General features: G+C 40.0%; 1 protein-coding gene across 5 annotated transcripts in view; it reads right to left on the bottom strand.

Moving 5' to 3' along the window:
• Positions 1 to 5058: 5058 nt before the first annotated feature.
• The window catches only part of plxnb2a.1 (plexin b2a, tandem duplicate 1), a 166554-nt gene continuing 149126 nt past the window's right edge, over positions 5059 to 22486 (bottom strand). For all 5 annotated transcript variants that reach the window (XM_071502766.1, XM_071502765.1, XM_071502764.1 and 2 more), the window contains 18 exons: positions 21787 to 21882; positions 20983 to 21119; positions 20748 to 20848; positions 19425 to 19657; positions 19123 to 19304; positions 18747 to 18813; positions 17693 to 17839; positions 15982 to 16059; positions 15637 to 15715; positions 15065 to 15165; positions 13517 to 13598; positions 12717 to 12868; positions 12232 to 12392; positions 10756 to 10903; positions 10269 to 10333; positions 9810 to 9885; positions 8269 to 8343; positions 5059 to 8052 (listed from right to left, as the gene is read on the bottom strand). In XM_071502766.1, coding sequence (XP_071358867.1) covers positions 7948 to 8052; positions 8269 to 8343; positions 9810 to 9885; positions 10269 to 10333; positions 10756 to 10903; positions 12232 to 12392; positions 12717 to 12868; positions 13517 to 13598; positions 15065 to 15165; positions 15637 to 15715; positions 15982 to 16059; positions 17693 to 17839; positions 18747 to 18813; positions 19123 to 19304; positions 19425 to 19657; positions 20748 to 20848; positions 20983 to 21119; positions 21787 to 21882 — 2085 coding nt within the window. In that variant the 3' untranslated portion in view covers positions 5059 to 7947. The remainder of the gene's footprint in view (positions 8053 to 8268; positions 8344 to 9809; positions 9886 to 10268; positions 10334 to 10755; positions 10904 to 12231; positions 12393 to 12716; positions 12869 to 13516; positions 13599 to 15064; positions 15166 to 15636; positions 15716 to 15981; positions 16060 to 17692; positions 17840 to 18746; positions 18814 to 19122; positions 19305 to 19424; positions 19658 to 20747; positions 20849 to 20982; positions 21120 to 21786; positions 21883 to 22486) is intronic.

Below are 22486 nucleotides of genomic sequence, written 5' to 3'. Positions count from 1 at the left end.
TAGTTTAATTTAGTATGTAACTATGTAGATGGAACTTTTAAAAACCTAAAACACAGTAAAGTGACTAGTAACTATACTTGTTAAATAAATGTATGTCAATGTAGATAACCTATTTAAAAGTAATGATTATCCAAGATCTGGAACTAAAAATATATGTGTGTTTGATTCATTTGTGACTTTGAAAAGTACGTTAACATCCAGAAGCTGTGTGTCACATCAGTGCAGAGCACCGGCACTGAACCTGTTCCTCTTAACCTCTGGCTGTGATTTTACTTCAGGACAAAACATGAAGGAGAGACCAAAAAGAAAACATGAGCCTATACTGCAGTGTGATGTTGAATCTGTTATAATAAAACATGTAGTTCTTCATTAAGAACACAGAGGGGCAGTGTTGTCATATTTATCTCTACATACTGTGTTATTAACTGGCTGATAATTACAGTAAGAGTGCAGAAATATCAGATTTAAGAAGTATTATTGTTGTCAAGGTTTACTGGAGTACAAACTAATGTTGACCTATCACATTTAAACACACAGGTAACTGTAAATAGCTGTTTCTGCAGGTGCCCTGAATGCTAAAAGTGAAGGCAGAAAAAAATAGGAATAAAAGTTCATGTGCAAATACTCACCACAGTGGACAAAGAGGTGAAATATCTTCACGTCTTCAGGTGGAAGTTCTGAAGAAAAAACTATCATCAGCTTCCCAGATCCAATCAGATCGTACCATCTGTTCAACGCAGAAAAACTCAGTTTAAGCCAGTTTCTGTTTGACTTCTTCCTCAAATATGAACTCAACAGAGACAAACCTTTCCTTCCACGGCAGCTCGAAGTGATGCAAATTCAACACAAAGAAAGAATAATTGTAATTCAGAACAAGCAAATACTCATTAATAATATATTTTCCTTACAAACTAACTAACTACTACCCATGAATGTGAATCAGGTGCTGAATGGAAATGAATGGAGATGTGTGGGCAGACATCCTTGAATGGTCAGTTTCTATGAATCCCAAACAGGAGGATCCTGTGGATACTGTGCGTCCTTGCCTCAGGCTACCTGAGGGTGTATCAGTGTGTGTTTTTTACCAGTTAAACACAGTTTTCTGCTGTGAAGCATCCAGTCAGGACTTCTTCTAATGCATAAATACATGAGGTGGTAATCTGATTTGTCATCTGAAGCTCTTTTGTCTCTCAGTGTCACTGAGCATCAATGACAACTGTCATTCAGACACAAAGATTTCTGTTCTGGTGACTGATGACAGAAGAGTAATCGGCCTTGGTTAGGTCAGAGGTTGGGCCCAGATTTAAGGTCAAACTGTTGCCTCTGTGATTTTAAACGAATACAAAAACTTGAGTGGCTGCTCTGTGAGACAGTTGCCTTTAACTGGTAAAATAATAAGTAACTGCTCCTGTTAGCATTACAGACATGTCTAAATATGTCTATGATGCTATGGTTAGCATTGTTAGCACAGCTGGGCGTCTGGGCGCCTTGTTCGATGGCTAACCAAGAGAAAATTCATTTGCTGGCTGATTTGATAATAACAGTAATAGTATTATTAAGCAAAGACATATGAGTTTTATTTCAGTTAAAGCTTTTAATTAATGGTTTCACGTATAAGTCCCTCTAAACTTCTGCAGCACTGAACCTACACAAAGTGTTTTCCAATGATTCCTAACTGACCAGGAAGTAAATTCACTTTAATGATATCTCGCAAAAGTACATCTTTTATCAACCTTCATTTTTTTTTTCTCCATGTCCCTTCCCGCGTTCCGTACTATGGTTACTGTTCTGGATATGGACGAAACGAAATTAGAACAAAATGTGTAAAAAGTGTACATTTTAATGGGAGCCGTATTTCTCCGTGCTCACAAAGTTGAGATCATAAAGGTTTTATTTACTTACATGAACAGCTGATTTGCTCCAAAATATGGAAAATGTAATGGAGGAATATGCTTCATTTTCACTTGATGATCAATGAAATAAATGCTCAATAAAAGATTACATTATGTTACAGAATAGACTAGAGGCTAACCCAGCTATACAGGCCTAAATATATTTTTAAAAAATTAAAGTCGGCTACGTCTCAATCTTTGTACTTGTGATGACCACAACACATTGTGACAGGAAAAGAAAAAATAAAGACGCCAAAACTACAGGAGACAACTTTCCACTTGTATAAACATCTTTTATTGGATATTTGGACTAATTAGATCTGGATTTTCTGCCCACTTCTCAACTTCCTCAGAAGAGTCACTGATTTGGGCTCCAGTCCAGTCCAGACTAGTTGGTTTCTGGTGGTGCTGTTTTCTGTCCATTTTCAAAAGTCTATACTTGGTCCAGTCCATCCAAACCATTTGTTTCCTACAAGGATGTTACAAGAATAAACACTGGGGAAGTTGTATTTGATGTACAAACTGTTACAATGGTACAAACACACACGATGTCGGTTTGGTAAAAACATCAGCCAGTGTGCAATTTTCTGTGTAACATTCAAAACCTTGTGCCTCATAAAACAATATTTTAAAAATATGCTTCAGTCTCTAATCATAAAAACACACAGCTCCTCATATTAGCAGATGATTAAATCTACTTACAGTGAAGGCTCAGTACCCTGTGCTGATCCTTTGTCTAATAATGACACTGTACCTCTGTGCCACTGAAAACCACACAATTAAAGATCACAGATGATATTTACTAAAATGTTCTGCAGCATGTGCTTAAGTTAAATCAACACTTTTCACAGGTTTTGTGTCACGCAAATTTTCCACCATTTATGATTCACAATCCAGTATACTAGGACATACGTTTGTAAAAATTTACCCACAATGTTGATGAATTCTTCTGTGAAACTGTCACATCAGTTTTAGAAATGTCTTGATGAAGGGCAAAGCATCGACGGAGATTTTTTCCCTGCATTTTCTTTTGCTCTTTGTTATTTAGGTGCAAGTTAATTGCACTCGTGTGCTTGACATGACGCAGTGCGTTGTAACATGAATTCCTAAAATGCTGTTGCTCCAGAGCCAAAACAATACACGATCTTGGGTTTTACGTTTGGTTATTGAAAGCCAAAGACCTGCCTCTGTCTTCTGGCTAGCCTCTGCTCCAATACCAGCAGATGGCTTTCTAAAAAAGGATTTCAGCCTGAAAAAGAAAGTTTCCCATCGATATTCCAAGATAAGTAGTTATCTGCTACTATAATATTGGGTAAAAAGATGAAACTAAACTAAAAGAATTAGCTAGCTGGGTAATGATGCTTTCATGTCACAGCAGAGATTCCCATTTTCATGACTTGTGAGCGTTTACTTACGGGAGACTCCAGCTGTCATAATCAATAAACACTAATGAGACAAAATAGAAACACAGACACAACGATTCGTCAAAGAACGCCAAAATAATTTAGCAAATTGTTTGCTAAAACGGCTTCTGTACAGGAGTGTAATTTGAGCAAAGTGTAATAACAATGACTGACAATCGTTTTACTGCAGAGTTGGATGTGTGAAGGTTTAAAAAAAAAAATCCTGTTCAATAAAGGGTAACCACATTGTCTCCGGTGTAGACATGAGGGTGGTATTGATATTCTCATCAAGATCTCAGCAGGGAAGGAAATAAGCAAAATAAACATTACAATTTGATTTTAAGTGACATTTTAAATGATATTCTTTGTGAGGCTTTCATATTTTTAACCAGTTTGGTATTAAACTCCAAGTATCAGACCTTTCAGAAAAATCAGTTTTCCAACTTGGATCTTCACGTGAACTTGTAGGATCAACAGAATATGTTAAATGCTAACAAAGTAATTATTAGATCTTTTTTTTTTAAATGAACAGGCACTAAAATATTAATGTCCAGTACGATTTCAGGTAGAGTATGGACAGAAAAAATAATTATATTTCAGCTTTCCAGAAAAACAGAAAAAATAAGTCCTTGTGATTAAACGCATTGCATTACAGAAGTTAGCACAACAGAGGTTAACGAGGCGAGCGGGCTGGGCTGCACCAACTATTTCTAAATCCATTACTTCATTTGAACATGAAGTCCTTCATAAGTTGTGAGCTAGTTTTAAACTAGTGATTTAATAAATCAGGTTGCACAATTACAAATTCACAAATGTCTTATCATTTACTCACTGTAGCATTACAAGCTAGCTTTACTCCCAAAAATTAGTTTTACAGATGCAAAATATATGCAAATGTATTTTAGTGTCCATATGTGGTTAAAATGTGTTTCAGTGAATAGCGTTCCTACAGTTCAGAACAAGCAAGAAATATCTGTTTATGCTAACTTAATGTTTTTTTTTATTAATTTGAGGTACGTTCAGAATCATCATTGAACAGTTTTATCAGTTTTCGGCAGAAGCGCCAAACTGAATATATTTTAGTTTTGGACTGAATGTCAAATAAAACAATCTGAAGTTAGTAATGCACGCCTGACACTGGTGTGACATTTACTGAATGGTTTCTGACAAGTTACATGTTTCTCAAAAATTACATTCCAGACCATGGGTGATCTTGGTATGTCTGTCTAAATTCGTATTTGTACAAGGTTTAAAAACATTTGTCAGTACCAACTTTGCCTCTCTACAATACTTAAATACAGCTCCTGTTTTCCACTATGGTCTTCCAGTTAATAACCACAAACATGCAGTAAACCTACTATATGAGCTTCTAGATGTCTTTTTTGGCTTTTCCTTCCAAATCTACTCTCAGTTCTACTCTTTAAGGCACTCGCTGGCAGCAAAAAGAAGGCAGAAAGAAGCTAGTGTTGGGGGAGGATAAGAGATAAGAGATAAGAGATCGTTTTTAAGCAATAAACTGTGTAAAATCTTGTTCTCAACATGAATCTGATATCTTATATTTTACATTTAATACACTATATTTGTAGAGTGAGTAGAGATTGTGCTCTTGGGTCAGCAACACAATGGGAAACACTTCAAAAGGATTTAAAGATCTACACATTAAAACAAATGTGGCAGTTTGCTTTGAAAAGCTGGTGAAACTCTGCGCAAGGTCTTCTGACATCTGAACATCTGAAACGACATTGAAAACAACCTCCAAAAAGTTTCACATTTCCACAGTTTTTATAAAAGTACCACCAGATTATTTAATACACAATTGTTTGTTCCCCTCATTTCTGGCTACACTCATCAAACACACAGTTGACAGTCCAGGCTTTGGAAATTACACACTACAACACACACAATAGTTACTTGAAGTTATTTGGCACGGAAGTGGTTTTCATAAACAAATTTCTGAGAAAGAAATGCTCAGAAGAAAGCTTATGAGAAGTAAAAAAAAAAAAAAAACAGGCTAAGATGTGTTTATTTCAGTCTTTGTATCTGGAGGCCATGTGGTGCCAAATTCTGGTCAAAACCTTGTGGTGTGTCCATAAACAGTTTAAAGAATTCAAGACATGAGTACAAAGATACAGCACCAGCCTAAAAGTCGTATTGCTTCAGAATTTAAAGATGCAGTTTGTAAGATCTGAAAGCTCAGAGGAATCAATAAATCCAGCTTCCACTGAAAAACCCCAAAACAAGACACAAAGCACTTCCTTCTTCCCCAGAAGACTCGGGGTTTATCATCCAACTTACAAACTGCATATTTATTTTTTGACATTAACTACACTACATAAAGCACGTCGTCTGGGCTCAGAAGGCAAAGAATAATGCAGATATATAATGATTCTATGGCGACGATGATTAATATGTAGCACTGGAGAAGATAAATGAGTTCATTTACACGTCAGCTGTGTAATGGTACTTAAACCCAAAGACTGTTGCAGATCTTCTAATAACTTGGTCCAGAATTCACTCATTTACAGAGTTTTTTTTTCTCCCATGTTTCTCTCATTAACAGTTGACATAAACATATTTCATTCTACTTTGCGGAAGCCAGAAACAAAACTAAATCAGCCTATTTCTGATTAAACAAACCTCATGAACAGTATGAAACATTTAATGGACAGAAGAAGGAGAAGGCAATCATCAGGAGGCACATGCATATCCACAGAGTCTTTTCAGGTGCTAGGAAACATTTATGTGCACACAGGTATTTTTTTGTATGATTGTATGGAAGACCAAAAATACATAAAATAAAAACAAATAAAGAAATAAAGTGAATTACAGTAAACATAAAATTATGTATCTTCTTTTTTTGTATGTAATTGCTGTCATAATTCAAGAAAAATCATTAATAACTATTTAATGTATTTTACTTTATTTTTTTTGTTTGATTTGGTTTTATGCATTTTAAATCTTCCACAGTATAAGTACAATTAATTGTTTGAAGACATTCATATTTTTGGCTGTGTGTTTTCAGTGTATGTGCTGACTGCATCACCCTGGTGAAATCAAGTTAACCTAAGTCATCTGTGGCTGGTAAAACTAATTGAATGCATATTTTTTTAACAACTGGTGATTCATGATGGAGGATTAGGGCCTATAATAACTGCATTCAATACATTTTAACACTTACCACCTTAATTTAGATTTATTTTAAGCATTTTTGAAGGATCCACACATACCCTGTCTTCAGAAGACACTTAAGTTATTTCTTATTATGTGTGCATATAAACAGTAAATAAAAAAAATGCAGCAATATCTATGAAGGGGGTATTATAAAAGAATTTAAATCATACATTGTATAAAAACAAATCTCACCTAAAGAGTTTGGCTGTTTATACCACATGATTAGGCAGTCATGAGTTTTCACAGAAAGTAAAAACAAGCTGGTCCTCACTTACCACATACTTACACACAGCATGACATTGTGGACCACCCTGATTAACACTTCACAAAAACAAAAACTAAGTGGTACTGTATCAGTCCATTAAAAAGATAAATTTCATGTTGTAAATGGAAAAGCAAAGCCTCTGCTTAAAGCCTGCACACAAAGAATAATACTAAAACTACACAGCATGAAATTATTCAGCTGTGATTTGAGGCAACAGCACAGTGTCATCAGCATAGAAACACATACTGCAGCTAATCTGATACGATTTGGACATGATACAAGAAAAACCTATGTTGTGGTTTGATTTTTGGGTTTAAATTAACTCATCGTACCGTACCCTGAATTCACTCTCCTCAGTTGTGCCATCAAGACCAAACCAAGACCCTTGATTGGGCAGTGGTATGTACCGTAGTGGGTTTTCATTGGTTGATCCATTTTTATTTGAGCTCGTTTCAAGGAAAAAGTTCATCCAAGCGTTTTCACTGTTTAGGATGAAAACTTCAACTCAAATTCAACTCAAGTTTACAGTTTATAGACGGGAAAAGTGGTCACAATGCGTCCAGAAGCTGTGCAGTTCCAATCCCAACTTCCACAAGGGTTAAGTGGCAAAAAGTAAATACTTGTTTTTTTTACTTCATGAATATTCTTCAGTTATCCAAAATCTTCAATCTTCATTCCTTGTGTGGCACTTTTTGTCTTTAGTCCCTATATGGTAAAATTTAAATTTGTGGTGTAGAGAAGCCAAACACAGAAACATTGTCCAGCTAGGTCCAAGGATTACACCAACCAAGCTCCCTAGCTACAATTATAAAAATAACCCTTTGATATCATAGAGCTCCCATCTGCAGCCATATTACGGTCACCATTTTGCATCCCTCCTTGGTGTTTGCTTTGGGATGCCAAGTGGAAGTACGCCATACAACTGCAGCAGATATCAGCTCGTCAGTTTCCACCACTCTGAGCACATTTTAACACTTCAATTGTCCAAAATTTCCATTCCTCTCCCCCCTTGGAGTCCCATACCTCCTTCCATTCAGTACTTATAAAGTCAACAGCTTCCTTGGCTCCACTAGCCCCTCCCACTTCAGTCCTTACATGGTCAAACATTCGGTAGAGTCTGCAAGCTCATCCTCTTTTGAGTCTTTAAATGGAAAACAACATCCTGTGTTTTAGTAGCTGTTAGCTTCTCACCCAGACCCCTCCATGAGGTCAGAGGTCAAAGGTCAGTGACCTTGTTCTCCAGGGCGGCAGCGATCTGTTGGAGGCGGAGGGTGAGCTGTTTATTCTGGGCTGCTGGGTCCTCGTCCAGTGACTGGATGATCTGAAAAAAAACGATGCAAACTTTAAAATTTCAACCTGACATACATTAAGTCGTATTTATTACTGCAGTGTCATCATAATGAAATAAGGAAACTAAATGGCCAAGACAAAAGTTATTCATTTATTCTTTCTTGTATCGCACAGATTTCTCACCACAAACTGAAGCAGGAATGTAACTGTGCACAATAAAACTTTGAAAGTGAAAGACTTTTCTTACCACATCATAGTACTTGCTGGCATACTGGTACAGCTGATGTAAGGCCACCTGGGTGTTCAGCTTGTCTGTGTGTTGCTACAAGTGGAAATAAAGGTTCCATATTAAAACTGTTAAAACCCTCTGAAGTAGACATTAATATGTTGCCATTTAAATGTCAAGTCAGGAATGTGCGTAATACTGATTTTAAAAAAGTTAAAAAATCCCCACAAACTTCCTGCCACTGCTGTTGGACAGAAGCCTCTGGCAAAGTACAGTGATGTAAAGCAGAAGTTGTGATAATCACATGAATTTTAATCACGTCTAATTTTGCAATCAGAAAAAGCAAAGTCATCTGAGGATGAAAGTCAACTGGTTGTACTGGGTCTGTCGTTGTTGTTGGGTCATATTTCTGGTAGAGCTGCGACCGAATAAGATATTTTAAGACATCACCTCGGGCTGTGTGAAATTAAACAGACACACTATTACTACATTATTATTTTATAGTAATATTTTCTGACAAAACAATCAATGTATTGGCAGTAACACACTTGGTAGTTGTCCAATGCAATAACAGCCATATTGTATATCTGCAGAAGCCCTATGGATGACTGTAATTACACTTCAGCAATGATTAATCAGAACTGTCACTATATTATAGGTTAACATCTGATATGCTGAGACTGGTTTACTTATCTGTGTTGTGTATATGTGTCTGTGTTTCTCTCCTGCCGATGAACTGATCTTTTAATGGTGTTTTTACTACATTTTATGTCTCTATATAATTCAGTGTTTAGATTGGACCTCTTACTATAACTTGTTTTATAATGGCTGAATGAATTCAGACTAATGTGTCCATCTCTCTGTTTGTTTATAATGTCACAAACTGTGGATTACCACCAGTTATAGTATTATACATTTACCATATGTATATAACTGTATCTGAGACTTGTAGTGAACTTGCAGTATAATAAAACCACTGGAGCCTGGTGAACAGTTGTCTTATCTTCAGTATGTGCCACAGCCATAATTTATCACCAAGACTTTGGAGCACATTGACCAGACAAGTTTTGCTGATTCCATAATTACAGATACTCATACAGTGCTTGACTGTGCACAGTCCAACATTAAAGTAATTTAAAGATAGAGTGGCTGATAATATCGTTCTCTGTATCAGGAGATTATTTTTGCTCTCCAGCTCTCGCTGAGTGAAAAAATGTATTTTATACACTGCTGAGAACATTTCCCATTATATTATTATTTTATTATTACATGACCAAGTACCATTTCTTCACTTCTTGTTGTAGCTGGTCAAGATGGAGCAGATTTTAAGTATTTTATACAATGTTCTATCTATCTATCTATCTATCTATCTATCTATCTAACTACCTGACCATCCATCTATCCTGTAACATGCCAGTGCTGATTACTGAAAGCTTGTTTAAAGGCTGATCATAGCAGTTACCAGTAATGTCTTCACTGCATTAACAGTGGTAGTTGTAATGTTAAAAATGACAGCACACACAGACACACACACAGACACACACACAGACGGTGTTTCATACCCTGGACACCTCAGCGAGGTGTGTGTTCATGTCCTGGTCACTGACTGGAACCATCTGTCTGATGCCTTTGTAGTAACTGGGGAAACACACACACAGTCCACACATCTGATCCAGTCTCTTACTGTATCTAAAGATATCAAGTGATCAAACACGACGTTTGTTCTGTCTGTACAAATCACTTTCTGATGATCAATCATTAGAAATTGATTGATTAACCCTTAGAAACCCATTAGAAATGGTACTGTACAGACACATGCAGCATCACATCACAGCAGAGAGCTTTAATGGAAATCTAATCAATCAAAGACCGATCACCAATATGTGACAACAGGTCAGTGAAGATATAATACGTCCAGGACCTTCAGGACCAGCAGGTGGACACTAGATACTTTTGTCTTCTAATCTTGTTTGTTGCATTAAAAACATTCATTTTCTGTATGTTTCCTGTAAGAAACTCACTCGTCCACCATCTTCTTGTACGTGGAAATCTCCTTTGCATAGAGCAGCTTGTTGCTGGGAGACTCCTGCGGTCAGACGGAGAGAAAACACAGATAAAAGATGTTTGTTCATTTCTCAGAATCATTTTAATTTGCAAAACTTTGTTCTGTGTGGAGCGAAGATGTTTCTTCTCCTGCACTGTTAATTATAATCAATGTGTGAGGCTCAAACGGTGCAGGGTTCATTTTGTGATTAAGTGTTAATTAACTCTTCTGCAACCAGTTTGTTGGGGCGGTGCGAGCCTCAGCGCCACAACCGATGAGCAAGATAGTGATGAAAATTAAAAACGTGTCCAGAGACGCAGCTTCTGAACAGCAGGCGACCGCATGTGGCCCCTGGTTGTGTTAATTAGAAAACAAACCAGGGGCCCCACATGTGATTCAAATCACTGACCGGTGCAGCTGACGTTTAAATCACAAAACCCCAGAAACAGTGTGTGTGAACTGACTCTGCTGAGCTTGTGCTCCGTCTTGGTGCAGGCGTCCATGAAGGTCTGAGAGATGACGTGCAGCGATGCGTCCACCACCTCCGTCACGTGGACGTCGAAGATGAAGTGGGGGTTCCTCAGGATGTTCACCCAGAAGCGCAGAGGCAAGCTGAGGACACAGGAGGACTCAGGTCAGGACATCCACACTTTCTGACACCTTATTAAAAACTCTGGAACTGGAGATCAGAATCAGAACTTTGTCAAAGTGAATTTGGTTTATCATCTAACTGCAGATCCACTGTGCAGGATTTCCCCACAGTTTTTTTTACAAACGTGTTTTATTCTTAAAAGAAGTAAAACACAGAATTGGTGAAGTATTCTGGCCAGTTTCAAACTTTTTAAGAAGCTGCTGAGACACTGCTTCCCTTCCCTTCCCTCCTCCCTCCATCCTTTCATCTCCTCCTGCCGTGTCTTCCTTCCCTCTACCTCCACAGACCATAACCCTTGTCAATAATTCAGCACAGCTGATGAATATTTCATTGTCCAACTTGTTTGCGTGTGAGTGTCTCCTGCTGACTGACAGGCCGAGCTCAAGGCCAGTTTGAAAGCAGAGATGTTAAGGAAAAAGCAATCTCTTTGTCTCTCTCTGTCCGTCTCTCTTCCCTCTCTTCTTCTCCTCCTCCTCTTCGTTTGTCTCCGCTCTGTCATCATTTATCCGTCCTGATAACAGCCTGCCAATTAAATCAGGCTTTCATGTGGTCGGCTGTCTGGTTTAGCAGTAACGAGGCCATAATTACACTCTAGTTTAGTCGATGAGGTGTAACACACACACACACACACACACACACACACACACACACACACACACACACACACACACACACACACACACACACACACACACACAGCTTGAGAAGCAGTGTAATTATTTCTCTTTGCAGGTCGTATCTCCAGCAGAGATTCAGAGCGGCTTTGAAGAGACGTGGGATCAGTTAAGAAGTCACGCGTCAGCCGGCGGGAGCTGCTCACTGACGGCGTGATCCACGCCACGCTGTTTGAGTGACGTCCCCCACTCACACCCAGTACTTTCCCCGGACACTGATCACACGTTTCACTCACTCACTCGTGATGATTTCTCAGGTTAACTATATTCTTTCAGTCAGTTAATACTAAACATATAAATAATCTAACTTTTCAGTCATTTTTCAAACAAAAAGCAAAGTAAAAATGTCCTGCTTCTCATTTATAATGTGAGGATCTTTTTTTTTTTAAATCAATGTCCGTATCAATATTTTGCAAAGATTTGAAAACATCAATTTCGGCTCTGAGAAACTGAAATGAGTCAATTTCTGTATTTCCAGATGAACACAGCTGAAAAAGATGAAGTTGAAGATAAAGGGAGAAAACTGCAGCAGTAACTGATCACTCTCCATCACTATTTGTTTCCGTATTTACCAATAGTTTAATTTTTTTTTCACTGAGTGTGCGTTTTGTAACCTGTTGGTCTTCCAGATGTGCAGCGTCTCCTCGTCCACGTTGTCGTGCCTCAGCGCCTGCTCGTCCAAGAAGTCGAAGAAGTATTTGACGGCGGGAGGGACGACGGAGCTCGAACACAGCACACTGCGGAAGAAGTTGTCCACGAACTGCTGCAGAGTGCCCTGTAACACACACACACACACACACACACACACTGATACAGTGTTTAAAATGAACATATTAACATATTTACTATATATGATTTTTAAATTTATTTTATTTATAAGCAGCATGTAAACATTTCATAAATGCTTCATAACACAGTGTAACGTAGCTGTGAGTGTTTATTCATGTCCTCCTGTAACCAGAGGCTGCTGTACAAACAGATGATGAATAATAATAGAGTAAAATACACCTGTGATAATATCAAATAAGTCTTTATATAAATGTTCCTTCTGACTGTCACCAAAACATCTGGAAAACTAATGACTTGGTGGAGTGTGCACCTTGACAGAGAGCAGCCTGGTCAGGTAGATCTCAGTGATGGCTTTGGTCATGGCCTTGTCCTTCATGCTGCCTCTCTTTGACTTCACCTCGTCGATCTCGTCGGCCGGTCTCACCAGGTGGAAGGTGTTGTCGTCCTCCAGCAGGGCGTTTTCTGTCGGACGTCATCATCATTTAGGCAAAATCATGGAGACTTTCACGTTATTATTCAGATGTGACGGCACATTTACGCAAAGAGACACAAACCTCAAAATATCACAAAAGAGTTTTTATGCTCGGTTCAGGTGGAAAAGTTTGTTTATCCATTAAAGTAAAATGTGACAAAGTGCAGAGAGCGATGACGCAGGAACGTCCACATCAGTCGTGTGTGGAGCGACGAGGAGGCCGGAGCCTTCCTCACATCATGTGACCAACAGGAATGTCTCATTTCCATCATGTTTTTCACTGTTTGAGCTTCAAGTGTTGCACCAACAAACCAATATACCTCCTATATTAGATTTTTAATTTTTAATTAAATTTTCTTTATTTATTTCAGCAGGGACTGTGCACAATTAAACATCAACCTTGTATAAACAGGGAGAGATGCACTGTACCAGGTTAGAGCAAAAAAAATTTCCATCCATGTAAATAGAGAATAAAAATATAATATCATATAAATAAATCATATTCACATGATGGTTGTGGACAGAAATGTGTTGATGTGCATTTTCTTTAGCAGAGTTTACTCCACCTCTGCCAAAGAGTCTGCCTCAGGGTGTGTGTGTGTGTGTGTGTGTGTGCGTGGGCGTGTGCGTGTGCATACTCTCTTCGTGGCTGTCTTGGTGCTGGTGGAAGGACTGTGTGTGCAGAACTCTGGACAGAACCAATGTGGCGTTATCCCGAACCTGAAACACAAGAACCCAGAGAGGAGGATGAGTAAATCTGAGCTCACAGTTTTTAAAGAGCCTCTCACAGCAGCTTCCTCGATAAATGATTTTCTTTAAATGTCAGAGGAGGAACTGCAGGAGCGTGAGTTTGTTTTCTTTGCTTCTGTTGGTTTTCGCACAGCGTGGGAAGAAGGAGGAGGAGGAGGAGGAGGAGGAGGAGGAGGAGGAGTCTCATGTGACTCGACATTTCTCTGCACTTCACTTTCTGGTTGTTTCAGTGCAGAAACAGAAGGTCTGAGCTCGACTCCCAGAAGCAAAGATGATTAACAAACCTCAGAGTGTGGAGCAGGAGCCGGACTCTCCCCTGACTCCCTGAATCACACGTCTCACTGCTCCTTTAATCTCTTCTTTGTTTTACCATAAATTGTCCAGAGTCAAGCTCGTGGCCTCAGACTGGTTGTTTAAAGCGGCCGTCACTTCAAACATGTTCTGAAATGATGAACTGATTATCAGCCGATACAGAAATGTAATATATGACATATATGTCCCTCTATCACGAGTGATGCTGTCATATATCACATATATTATGATCACATATATGCATCCTCTGGATATATGTCGATATGAGTTTATATGAATGTATATTTGTACGGGTTAGACAAAAGTCAATATATGAAATTGTTCTAATTTCTAATAGGTTATACAATTACATTATTTTTACATATATGAATATATATGAAAAGTGAATATATGTACATATATTACATTTTTTATGGGCATTTCTGTTTGATAAAGACCTCAAATGATTAACTGATGAAAACAGCTGCCCATCATTTTCTGTCATTGCTGTGTGACCAACTGAAAAGTGCATATTTCTTAACACTTCCTCTTTAAATCTCTTCAGTAAATCAATTTCATATTTAATTATTGGGTTAGAAAAATAGAAACTCTTTCTTATAACACTTTTATCATAGTGCTACAAAAATGTAAATATTCATATAAATCTTAAGTAGAGGAACTTATTTGGTGAAATAAAATCAGATTTGACAGAGAGTGTGGAGCAGTTAGTGGATTCCTCCCGGATCACAGCTGGTAAATACGTCTTCATTTGTGTTTTATTATTCAACATCTGGCCGGAGGAACGGCTCCACTGAGGTGAGGAGAGTTTCACTCAACAATTAGTGAGTGAATCTGAAAAAAAGAGAAGTTAATTAAGCCCCATTCAGACCCAGCCACAGAGAGAGAGAGGGGGGTTGAAATGTTCCAGATGGTGTTTCACCCTCTGGGACATGAAGGGATCTTTGGACATTCAGCAGGACAAAGGCAGAGAGAGACAAAAAGACAAACCCCCCCCAAGGGAGAGAGAGAGGGGGGAGTGAAGGACAGAGGCAAAGATGCTGCGTGAGGTGAATTTGAGTTAAAACATTTTTTTCCCTGCGCTGAATAAAGTCAATGCTCAAGCATCTGCATCAGGCTGAACTCACGTTGTAATGAGCCAGAGTGTTGAGTCTCTTCCAGCGTCCCTCCTTCTGGGAGGTCAGGTCGAGGTCGGACAGGATCTGACCCGTGGAGCCAGGACGCCACTCTGCAGACGCACCAGCACACAAACGTTAATGTGTTTTTATAATAAACGAGGTCGACTGGAGACAGAGAGACTGTTTTATTCTGTGATGTGGCTTCTGTAACAGTGTAATCTCAATAATCTTAGTCTTAATAAAATTTCTCTCCCCTTCTCTACCCTCAGACTTTCACTCTCCTCATGTCTTGCTTTGGAGGAAGTAGAGGATACAAGTGAAGGAAACGAGGAGACATTTGAGACAAATGAAAGGCACCCAAACTGTTTCCTTTCAACTAAATAAGTTGAATCTCTGTTTTACACTCACACAGCCTGTATATGATCTTTATGTGTTAAACTAGTTTCGCTGTTTTTGTATTTTGTTTCCCTCCCCGTGCAGATCCAGCTCAGACCTGAGGGGGCCACCAACTCCTGGTTTGTGATGACAACATTTTTTATATTAAAAGCAATGATGTTTATCCGTGTGTGTCTGAGTCTCACCCAGAGCGACGCTCTCCACCTTCGGTCTCTGTGAGTACGGCAGATTCCTGTAGACCTGATCGATGATCTTCTCCTTCACCTGGGGAGCAGGAAGTTCAGATTTTTAATTACTCACAAAAAAACCTAAATTATATTTCACTCACATTCATCAACACTGAACTTTGCCCTCATTTTGACGTTCTGTGAATCACCTTTAATCCAAAATTAAAAGGTGTCAAGTAGAGAGACACACAACATATTTTTACAATGGAGTCCAGTCTCTGCATAGATGTTAGAAAGTCAAGTCAGCTGCAACCAAAATGAGAGAAGAACCAAATACAGCAGAACATTTAGAGACACACCCACCTGGGAGATGGTGTCACAGTTCAACACCTTGACTGGAGTCACGTCTGGCCCCTCCCCGTGCACCAACACCTGCAGAGTCTGACATCACAAACACACCTGTGAGCCAAACACTAACCCTGACGGGACAGAAGTGAAGAGTGCAGCCATGGAGGGAAAGCAGACTTATTCTCTGAGCGACAGAATAATGACTGTTTTCATTATTCATGAATTTCATTATTAAAAACCCAAAGATTTTCAACTTGCAATGAAATAAAACAGAGAAAAGCAGCAAATCCTCACATTTTAAGAAGCTGCAGCCCCTGAAGTATCACAGTGGGAAATTTTTTCTGAGCTACTTCTGTCCTCCCCACATCCACAGCAACAGTTAGTGTGTTGATTTAGTCCAGTTTTAACACACAGACACTTTAGAAAGCTCTGCAGACACGGCAGGAGAGCAGAGATGATGTGATGCATTTTATTTCTCATTGTTGCTTCGGAAATTCAGAGCGGTGACAGTACACTGTGATCACAGCCGCCTCACTGTGGATGTGGAGGTGGTTACAGCTCAGACTCCAGCTGTGGAAACGTCTACAGCAGCTGTGTGTGACGACTCTTTACCGCTCATGTTCACATTAGTCGGAGATCTCTCTGGATTTGAACCTGAGCTGCTTCTAACAGATTTGATGGATGTGACAGCACAGTGGCTTCAATACAACACTCAGAACAACCACGTCAGTTCACTGTACACACACACACACACACACACACACACACACACACACACACACACACACACACACACACACACACACACACACACACACACACACAGCCCCCGTGTGTAGTTACCACAACTATATCTTGTTATGGATACAAACACTTCATATAACACAGGAGAAGTGTAAACTGGGACCTTTAATGTGTCACAGCCACAGTCACAGGAACAGCTGAAGCAGCTAAAGTCATAATCTCTGTAGCAGCTACGTTAACTAGCTGCAGTGGTAGCTACGGACATGCACCCTTTGAATCATGTCAGCTTTAAGTAAAAAGTCAACATATTTTATGTAATAATAAATAGTAATAATGACGTTTTCACATAAAATCATTTTAACCATAATTATAAGCAGCCGAGGGAAAAACCGTTCACCTCAGCCTGAGACTTTTATCCCGAGGTGAGATCAGGAATTTCACCTCTACTTGTTACATCAAAATAAAATCCAGTATTAACACTAATACAACCCATTCAGCTTATGCTCTAAGAGCTGTGCACCATTACCTGCCATGTTTTCACCAGTGTCTGTTGGTTTGTTTGTTTGTCAGCAGGACTACGCAAAAAGTACTGAGCTGATTTGCACTGCACTTGCTGGAGGGATGTTTCATGGACCAGGGACGAATCCATTAAATTTTGGTGCTGATCCGGATCAGTTTCTATGAATTTGAATTTTTGTCTCTGAAGTCTGGTGTAGGTTGTTTAACTTTAGCTTTGGTTGAGGTCTGCGCTCGCTGAGTGCTCTTCTAGCTTGTACCTGGTTTCACTTGAACTGCTGCAGATATGTAACACAACAACAAAGCTCACTGGGACTGCAGGGTTAGCATCAGGGCTAACCACCTGGGAATACTGTGCATATCTTTTATGCATAAAAGAAGATTACAAACACTGAATAAAACCCAAAAGGAGTCCACACTGTTCAACACTGTGACACTACAGTTTGTGCGTGTTGCGTGTACTGACCAGCACAGAGTACTCGACGTCGTCCCCCAGCAGTCCCGTATCGTTCAGGGTGTATTTGGCTTTCTTCATCTTGGCGTCCACCGGCCCCTTCTCCACCTGGTGCTTCAGGGCCTTGAACAGTTTGTACAGCGGCTCTCCGGCTGTGTCCTGAGACGAGGACATAAACACATGAAGGTGTCAGATCCATGTTGATTCGTTAGGACCTGAGATCAGACTTTTATTTAACACCTGCAGACTGAGACGCACGTTCACCCTCTCTGCAATTCATCAGACCTAATTTACCTTAATATATTGACACTGGTGCAACAAATCAAACGCTCCCTGCTGCAAGTTTAAAAGTACTGTGACTACATTTTCTATAGAGCAGAATTAGATTTTCATTCAGCTTTAGTAGGACATTTATTTCTGTCTTTATAGTAGAAAATGAGTCAATTTAAACACATTTTATTTGTAGTTAAGTATAAAGAAAGACGTGAGGGGAGATTTCTGTCTATTTAAAGGTTTAAACACAAGTACAACAAAATGAATTTGTTCTGAAGGTTGTATGTGTAATGGTCATAAGACTCAATAATCATGATCATTTCAAAGTTTTCAGAGTTTCAGAGTCGCACAGTCTGAATGTTGTTTGGGCTGAGGGACTAAATTCATCCTCTGATCCCAATCACAACAACAGCAACAACAAAATGTCCACGGTGTGAAGAGTCGGTCTGGAGCTGAGGTGTGAACACAGTGTTTTCTGTGAGAAATTACAGAAACATCAGCACAACACGTCCGCTGCCGTCGTCTGTATCAACTCTCCAAAAAGCCCAAAATTGTCCAAAAGAAAACACAAAAGAGAAGAAGAGAAATAACAGGTCCACTGAACAGGTTTCAGAGCCTCTGAGAGTCAATTATAAGTGAAGGAACAGGAAAAGAAGAAGAAGAAGAAGAAGAAGAAGAAGAAGAAGACGAAGAAGAAGAGCGGCAGGAGAAACAGATCGAAGTGAAAAGGAAATGAAAAGAAATCAAAGGAAAAGAGAAAACAACATAAAATAAGTGAAAGAATCAGTGTTACCCTGAGGAACTGATAGAGACAGATGGACATCCAATTACAGAGCATCCTCTCCACCACCGTCTCTGACCTGTACACACACACACACACACACACACACACACACACACACACACACACACACACCAGATAAAATGTTAGGACTGTGCAGCCACTTTTCATGTCAAACTTATTTTTTTGTCATCATGGAAAAGTTAGAGTGTAAATAAACGAATACAGAAATAAACATAAAAGCTAAAGAAGATCGAGGTTTTTCCAGACTGGACTTCAATATTTCATTAACTTTATTGACAGTTCTGTGAAAACGCTGATATTAATTTACAACATTCACAACAAAAAGAGAGAGAAGAAGAGTGTGTGTGTATGTGCCCCCCCTCACCTCCTCAGCATGAGTTTGGGGTTCTTGCTCTGCACGTGTTCGTCCATCAGCTCCAGCAGCAGCGTCCTCATGATGTCGGTGTAATACTCCAGCTTTCCGTGCAGCGCCACCGTCAGCAGCGACGCAAAGTAACCCCGAGCCCGGGCGTTGAAGTCTGGGCGGCTCTCCAGCGTGTGGATGAACTGCAGACGGAGGGTGGTGGGTTTTACAATGTGAAGATCAATACAGTGATAACCCCCCCCCCTCGATCTCGTTCTTGTTAGAAGGAAGAAAAAGAAAAAGAAAGAAAGCTTCAGACTCACGTTGATGAGAAAGGTTTTACTGTTCAGCAGGTTGGAGAACTGGTTGAGGGCCTGAGCCACGATGGCCCTGCGGGCTTCTGGGATTTGTATTTTTCCTGTGATCATGGTGTCGTTGGCTCCTCCCTCCTTCGAGGGCAGGAAGAAGTTTCGGTCGGTGTAGGTTTTGTAGTCCAGGAAGGGGATCCGGGCCTCGCTCAGGTCGCTGGTGTGGTCCTCCATCTCAATCATCAGGTCTGATGGACACAGAAAAACCCACATGGTGAGGACGCTCTGCCTGGGACATGTAGTCCCAGCTGTAGTCCTTTAGTGTGACTCAGCATATTTAAGACACATTTTGAGACGGGAAAAACTCAGCAAGTATCTTCAACCAACTCCTGGGACTAAAATTAGCCTCATTAGCTTCCACTAGCCACAGCTGGAGACAGATGTTATTTCAGCCAGAAAGATCAACTGTTACCGGGTAGAATTAATGACTTCAACAGGAAGCAGGTGTCAATCAAACATAGATATAATCATTTTATAAATTGTGGAGCTTTACTGTTGATTAAAGAAAACTAACAGTTAAATACTTTCCATCATTTTCTTGAACCTGCGCCTCCTGTTAGTCTCTAAATGTACAGGAGGACCGCCCCCCCCACCCCCACCCTTAAAAGTCTCCTTGTGAACGTCTGACAAGTGAAGAGTGTGTGGACCCCCCCTGAGCTCAGAGCCGTCAGATTCAGACCTGAAGACCTGAAGGGGAGTTCCTAACGTCTGATCCAAAGCGCTGCCTGTTCTGCTGATTTGTGTTGGCAGGAGTTCACAGTGCGGAGACAATCTGTCAGAGCTGTGACGTCCTCTGGTCTGTGAACGCAGCGTGTGACAAGACGCTGACAAGACCAGCTCTGATGACAAACACCAGTTTGTCGGGTCCGATTTTTTGAAAGACAGTAGACGAGTAAATCTCCATTAAAAGTAGCAGAATTAGCTGCGAGCAGTTTCTGTTGGTAATGTTCTGATGGATGAACAGATAATTAACACTGTGTCAAGATTTTTAAAGATTTTCTTCTTTTTTTTTCTTTTGAGATTTAAATGCTGTTTATGAACTTTATGTTTTTAAAATATGAAGAAGAGGCAGAATATTCCCTATATTATCAACCAGACATGCAGCTGTTCACGATATTACTGTTCACCGTTCAATATCTAAACATCAAAATACATTTTTTAATATATATAAAATAGACTTCTGAGGTGTTAATTAGAGGGTCTAAGAAATGAGACTCGGTTTTATTTCAGCAACCCCTCCGTCAGTCATGTGACCTCACAGCGGTCAGGGGAGCGTACCTGTGAACTCTTTCTTGCAGCGATCTCGGACACTTTCCTCCAGGTTCTCCAGTTGGTGTTTGACCTTCTCGTACTCTCGTTCTGCCTGCTGACTCTTCCTCCTGTTAGCACACACGCACACGCACACACACACACACAAAAACACACACACACACAAAGATATTTTAACATATGAACACAGAGAAAAACAGGCGTCTCCGTGTGTCCAGATGTTTCTGACAGTTTGTGGTCGAACCTGTAGCAGTAGACGGACACGGCGATGAAGAGCAGCATCGGGATGATGACTGCAGGGATGATTATGGCCAGAGGAATGTCGTCTTTTCTGGCGTAGTAGACTGAACCCACCAACCACTCGCCATGACCGAACTTCACCTGCACAGAGACACAGATCAGGCCGTTTACTCCACTTTAAGATGGTTGGAACAAATACACATGGAAGATGGAAAATTTTCCTTTTCAGCTCAGTATGAAATTTGACTTAACATGCTAACACCAACATATAGGCTAACAATCAGGAGAGGAAGACCCTGTAAAAGCTCATCAAATGAGCTGTTGTATTTTCCGCTACAGGTGGGAGGAGGTAATGGTGCTGGTTTCTTTAGCTTATATTTGTTTTGGCAAATTTGCATCATTAAAAGTAGCCGAATTAGCAATTAGCACTTCCTGTTTGCAGTGTGCTCATTAATGTACAGACAACTGTCACTGTTTTACTGTGATACTGAGGAAAATTAAAAATGTGATGATTCTCAGGCAAGTTCTGTGTCTTTTTCTGTGATTTCTGAGCTGCTTTATGGACGTGGACATCAGAGGTGACGACGTCCCCAGGAAGTGAAAGTCACACTGAATGATACCAATGTGTTTCATGCCCCCCCCCCAACTTGTCTCCCTCTTTTGTTGTTGTCCGTGTCTGTCACAGACCAGATCCTGTCATGTCCTGATGGTTAAACTGCTGCCTGCGCATATTCGCTCCCACGCCTCGCTCTGTGATGTAAATGTCAAAGGAGCTTGGGAAATTGGAATTTTTTGGTTGTGTGTTTACCACGAGCTCCAGCATGTCGTTGGCTGTGTCTCTGCGCTGGCGTTTGGACCTGGCTCTGGGCTGTGATGAAGGAGCCTCCAGGATCAGTTTATCATCCTGTACAGAGTCGATGGAGAGAGGGAATGAACAGACAGATGATGGTGTAACTTTATTAATGAGATAAAGATCAACTGTCCATCCACCAACTCTGTTTCCAAACCCTTTTGGCTTGTGTCTCTTTATAGTCAAACAATGACTCTGCCTACTTCTATAATAATAATAAGCATCATGTGACCTGTTTGAAACTCAAGTTAAAAACACCAGGAAGCTTTGACTTTAGCTCTAATTTAAAATGCATGTGGTGCTGCACCTCTTTCATCTCCTCAGTTGAGGTATTAATCATCATCAGTGTAATTTCTCACCTAAAAATAAACTACAGAGAAACAGCACTCTCCGGTGTTTTTACACTTAGAACAAAAGGTCCTCAGGCCCTGTTCTTGATGTCAGGAAGAGGGATGTTGTGGTGTTTTCTTACAGTAAGAAAGGAGCTAAAATTTACACCAGCCACTGCTTAATAACTGCCTTTATTCTGAACGGAAGATGTTAGACATTTTCATGAAAATGAAGTCTGCAAATGTGGCAGATTCAGAGGGAATTCAGTGAAACCAGCGTCGCTGCAGTGGTGGAGACATGGATGATGTAACTGTCTGATATCCTACAT

Source organism: Trachinotus anak, unplaced genomic scaffold, assembly GCF_046630095.1.
Source record: "Trachinotus anak isolate AG129_WGS33_773 ecotype Australia unplaced genomic scaffold, CSIRO_AGI_Tana_v1 ptg000018l, whole genome shotgun sequence".
Classification (NCBI taxonomy): Eukaryota; Metazoa; Chordata; class Actinopteri; order Carangiformes; family Carangidae; genus Trachinotus; species Trachinotus anak.
This window is presented reverse-complemented; position numbering and strand designations above follow the sequence as displayed.